We start from the raw sequence: 5,767 nt of genomic DNA on the forward strand, positions 1-5,767 counted from the left end.
TTTCGCCATTGGGACTTGGCTTGGATTTCACGTACTTCCCACAGGCGCCAATCTGCGAAGTCTATGGTAATGCAAGTGACACAGGCGGAAAGGCAAGGTAATGAGGTAATTCACAACAACATCCTGAGAAAATTCATCCGATGCTGGGACTGCCAGGATTTCACTAATACAACAGGCCCGGCGGCTGACTGTAACAATATCTTTCTAAACAATGCAAAGATTTGGAAGCCTATGTTAATAAATATGGAAACGGTACCAACATTAACATTTTAAGTGGTTAGAAAGTAACCGTATTTTCTGTTAAAGTGTCTCAAAACTTTTAGTATTCAAAACGAGGGGAAAAAGGAATAATAACGCATGATAAAATAGCACCAAATCTGCAAAACAGTATTACAATCCTGAAGTAATAGTTTTTCCGCTGTCAAATATAAGCCTATCTTGCAAGTACTGTGCTATAATAAACATATTCAAAAAAACCAGAACTCAGTAAAAAGTATGCTTTTTACAAACAACAAATGTGCCAGCACAACAGTTACCAATCTGTTAAGAGAAGCTCCAAGTTCTATTACATGCATTGTACTATTCAGGTTTATTTGTAGTAAAAGGTCTCTTCATGCCCAATTACTCATGTCCATGTGCTGCACACCCTTGAAAGAGAGAATGTACATCAACTTGCAAAAACCAGTAGGAACAAGAAGCAGGAGAGGAGAAAAAAAAACAATTATACATTGGTAGCTGAGAAGAACATTTCAGGTTAAGCCTTTCCCGTAGATTTAAGAATTTTGTGAATAGAATATTTTTATTCTTAACAACTGCACCACTATCTAAATGTTGGGTAATAGAACACCTATCAAAAACAACCAGGATTCATTGCTACTGGTGCTGTGAATAAATTCAGACAATTGAAGCAAACTTACGTCACAAGTTGCTTGTGATTTTGAAGTTATCCAAAGTTAGGAGCTCAGCCTGATCTTCCCAATAAATGCATATACATCCATGTAATTGAAATAAGAGCAGCTGAATGTCATTGCCAATGAAAATCAGATCATTGGTATTTAACCCTGAGCACCTGAATTTTACAAGATACACAACCATATCTCTTTTAGAACCCAGGTTCTCCTAACTGTTCCCTGTCTGCTTTATAAAATAGTCCTAAGTATTGGTTAACATGTAAGGTACTTTTCAAAATACCTTACAGTACCACTTAATACTAGTAGTAATTGTTACCAATGTGGGTACAGTCCATATTAATTGAGGCTTTGAGTATTGTCTCCACAAAAAACACCCACTCCTGGTTCTTGCTGATGTGCCATAATGCTTCAGGCAAATGACTGATGCTTTGTTTGCCACCACTTGTAGTAGTTACAACAATGCTCTTTTTTTGGTATGAAGCCTGTTATTTCTTCATTAGGGAGTGATTTTTCCAAACAGTCCTGCTAACTCTTGGCAACCACTGAAGAATCAAGCTCTCAGCTGTTGTGTTTTACTCTATTATCCAGGAGTGCCAAGCAAAAAATTGCAATTAAAAAAAGAGACACCATTTCAGCTATGTGCTTGAGCACATAAACTTTCAGTACCTGTTTTTGGCAACTTTCCTTACCAGATCATGGCATACTCCAATTCTTTCACACATCTACTTGTTATGTCTTATGCAATATTGTAAAACTAAACTTACTTGCTAAGCCAGATCTTTATTTTGCAGTGGATCTCTATAGAGCCTGTCACTAACTGTTCAACAAGGGGATGAAGAAGAATTTATCCAAGAGAGCTTTAAAACCACTTGACAGTGTACACACAACTCATCCTGCTAATTCTTGAGCTCTAGCTTCAAGGGTTCTAAATATTCACCAGTGACTTTGTTTTGCAAAGTATCACAATTAAAAACCATCTGACTTTCACACCTTCCAACTCCTTGTTACATAAGTAACCAGTTCATTTTAAGAGAATCTTATTTTTCTAAAGTTTTCCTTTAATAATTTAATAGTATCAAATTTCTTCAAGTTTCATTATTACAGTATTTTGTATCCAAAGTATGTTCATCAATTTTGGATGATACTAAGTCATTAAAAAATTGGAGTCACAGGTGAGTGAGTGGTAATCCATCTTTTTAGAATTTTTTTACTCCTGAAGCAGTGCAAAAATATGTAACTCAATGCTATTCTTTTTTACAAATAATCTGTGAGTTTTGTAGATTGTAGATGTTTAAAAACACACACAAAACAGCAATTAGAAGAGTTGCTGAAACATCAAACCATCATTGTACGTATCATTAAAACGGCTCAAAACTCCCCAAGAAATGTTACCTTGACATTTCTAAAGGACTACTCTAGTGCACAGATTTTTAAACACAAATACCATATTGGATAATGGCACCTGCCAAAAAAAAAAGGGGGAAAAATATTCACGATATTAGATTTACAGAAAGGGGTTAAAAGCTGGCCTTACGCCTTGCCCAAGGATGAGATTTTATGTAATGCATCATCATCAGGACTTGGCCGTGCCATCACCAATTTTAAACTCCTGTTCTCAATAGTTGCAAGATGGCATGAGGAAGGAAGTGGCAGAAGTAGACCGGATGTCACAAAGGCCATCCTTGTTAAGGTTTCCTTCTATGGGTGAACTTCTAAACAAGGCTGGAGGACAGGGAACGAGGTGCCAAGGATGTGGATATGCTCTACCACCTATGGCTCTTCAGTTGCAGTTCTAAGCCAACATATGGATGTATGTAGCCAGGTGAAACTTTTAAGTACCTTTAAGTATCTTAGAAGCAGACTGTATTAGGTAAGATTTCTGAAAGGATGGTAACCTCAGTGGTTTTCTGCATGGTTTTAATTCTTTTTTTTCCCATTGGAAGTCTAAGGGACTTGGGGATAGTGCAAGTGAAAAAACTAAATGGATACTATTATTTTTACAATCGACAGACAAAACAACAGCTCAGAGTCATTATTTTCTTCAATAAAGGACACCGATAGTGACTTTCTACCCATGGAAGCTACACGTTTATAGAAGGTGCAGTCCATAAACTTGTCCTTCCTTACAAAAATGTATGATTTAACAAACCATTGTAGTCCTTCCCTAGAACACACTGAAAGCTAAGCAGGAAGAAGCATCAAATAAAATGCCTTAGAAAGTGTGCTATAGTCCCATAAAACGGTCGTGAGCCTATGAGGCCAAAATCTTTTGCCTTCTGATTAATAATGTGCATAACTGCTATTCATATATTGGGGAGTGCTTCGGTAGGGTGGGCACAGGTGATTGGCAGGGATGAAAGTTGGAAGTAATCTACATTGTCAGGCAGAGCTATCTCATGGAAATTAGGAACTTCTGTATCATATAATGAAAGCGATGAATTGAGAACCCCACAGGACATAGTTTTTTATTCTGTCCTAGATTATTTCAAAAATCCAATACTCAGAAACCCATCTCCTCTACAGCTTTCTTGGTGCAACCCGCCACTTATCATGGTAGGAAGAGGAGTTGAATGGAAGATACAGACAACTAACGTCTTTAGCCTTGAGCACTAACACAAGGAGTAGAACTGATAAATAGAAAGCACTGGCTACATAAATTTTCTGTGAACTTACTTCATTAACATACTAAAATACTTTCCCTGAGGCTACAAGGGCCCCTACTCACAAAAGAGCCCTACCCTCTCTAAACAATACTACCACTTTAAATGGAAGAGTTAATTAGCAGATCATATGGGCAAGTGATATCCGTATACTTAGAGATAAGGTGATTTTGCATTCTTTGGCCTATAAAAGAACTCCTGTACTGCAGAGGTGTGACAGTTTTGCGGCTTTACCACCTAGCATCCATCTCTGCGCAGAAATGCAATAAAACAAATATCTCTACTCTGTTTAGATTGAATTTTGCACACCAGGTAAAGAATCCTGATTTTCAGGACATGATCACATTGTTTGTTTTATAGTTGCATTTTCAACTAATTTCAGATATTTTGCATCCACATTCCCTACTAACTTCAGACACCTTCAATCTCTAAAACTTTCCCTCTCCTATCATGAGGCATGGGCTTTTTTCATACAGCCATCAGACAGTAGCAATTTAAGCCTCTTCACTTGAATTCCAGGGTGAAGAGACAATGGCTCGCTCCAGGAAAGCCTGAAAGGGAGTGGTGCATTCCAGGCAAGTAGAGGCACATCAGGATATGGTGAATTCAAGCCACAGTACTGAATGTTTACAAGAAAATGTCACAGCAGACATCACACTATCAGAAATATCTTTTTTTTTTCTTCAGCTTTTCCTGATTTCTGATAAACTGCAAGCATCCACTAATGCTGCCATTTCAACGGCAGCAGCTGGAAGCAAGCACACAGACTCCCATCTCCCACTTCAATACAAACCTAACCACCAAATCTCTACCACTTTCAAGTTCAGAGAGTGACCCACCAGGTCCTTGTTTGGTCCCAATAAACTCTTTTTTAGGTAACAAGCATCCTTTCTTTTTAGGTGACTCTGGCCTAAATCTTTAGCAACCAGTTAACATACTGCTGTGGTTTATACACATGTTCTATCACTCGATGACTCCTCCCCATTCAGGGGAATCGAGACAAGTAAAGGAGATCTGTCAGTTGAAACAGAAATAGATTTAATAATAATAAAAGCTAATACCAATAACAGTATTAATACAAAGTACAGAGAGTTATATTCAGCCAATATAGTGGGTAAGTAGGCCTCAGAGGTAGAACAGTAGACAAGTCCTTCTTAAGATGAGAGCCATGGAAAGAGAGCTGTTACCAGCAAACTCCCCACTTTACAGTGATTGTGACATTTATGGCGTAGCATAATACTAATGGTCAGCCTGGAGTCTGCTACCCTGGGTTTCTGCTTCTCATAGCCACTGCACCTGTTTATCTCAAGACCGCTAAAGACCTTGATCATCACATACCAGTGCTGGCCAAAAACTACAACAAAGTGTCTTATCACTTTGTTCCCATGAAAGAGGGTTGTAGTCCTTACAAAACTGAAGTTTAACTGAACAGAAAACTGACTCTTAAATTCTGTACCAGTAAACCAGGACACACACACTGTTGGTAACACACCTAGTGTTCAAGCTAGGCACTGACAGATAAAAGCTTTTTGTTGCTATTTATAAAAAACAGCAAGTCAGTTACAAAGCCAAGTACCAACACATGTATTAATGCTGTGCGAAACAAAACCAACCCCGTAAGGATTACCTTCAAAGGGATTCACCACTGCTGAAGCAGTGCCCACTCTCAGATTTATTAGAGGGTGGCATTCTTTAAGCAGGCAGGAAACAAGATAAAACATAGGAAGGAAACATTCTCCATTGAAATGAACGCTCCAGGCTTCAGCTGCTAACTCTGAAGCCCTTCCACCACCCTCGCTTGGCTTCCCCAGTGAGGAAACACCACACAAAAACATACAGCCTTCGGCGACGGCCCCAGCTTCAACGGCAACAGCACTCTGGTAGCGCTGCAACCCTCCCAGCCTACCCCGAGGCCCGCCCGCAGAGCCTCTCTGCCGAGTTTCCACACAGGGAAAGGCCGCAGAGAGCGGGTTGGGAGCTCAAGGAGCGCTCACCGCCCAAGCCAGCCCTAGGCGCGAGCTCGTGCGCTGAACAACCACCCCAGCACCCGCTACTCCGCCTCCGCGCATGCGCACGGAGCCAGCGCGACGAACCGCGTCGCGTTGACTTCCGGGTCAGCGGTCGTTCGTACTGCCCTCTCCGCCTTGGCATGGAGGCTGGGCAGGGTCCCCGTGGCGGGGGACTTGCCCCGCCAGC

General features: G+C 40.4%; 1 protein-coding gene across 1 annotated transcript in view; it reads left to right on the top strand.

Moving 5' to 3' along the window:
- Positions 1–5,329: 5,329 nt before the first annotated feature.
- Positions 5,330–5,767, top strand: part of OCIAD1 (OCIA domain containing 1) — a gene marked incomplete at its 5' end in the record, with an annotated part of 16,040 nt that continues 15,602 nt past the window's right edge. The window contains one exon of the mRNA XM_010183910.1: positions 5,330–5,684. Coding sequence (XP_010182212.1) covers positions 5,330–5,684 — 355 coding nt within the window. The remainder of the gene's footprint in view (positions 5,685–5,767) is intronic.

Source organism: Mesitornis unicolor, unplaced genomic scaffold, assembly GCF_000695765.1.
Source record: "Mesitornis unicolor isolate BGI_N332 unplaced genomic scaffold, ASM69576v1 scaffold40024, whole genome shotgun sequence".
Taxonomy (NCBI): Eukaryota; Metazoa; Chordata; class Aves; order Mesitornithiformes; family Mesitornithidae; genus Mesitornis; species Mesitornis unicolor.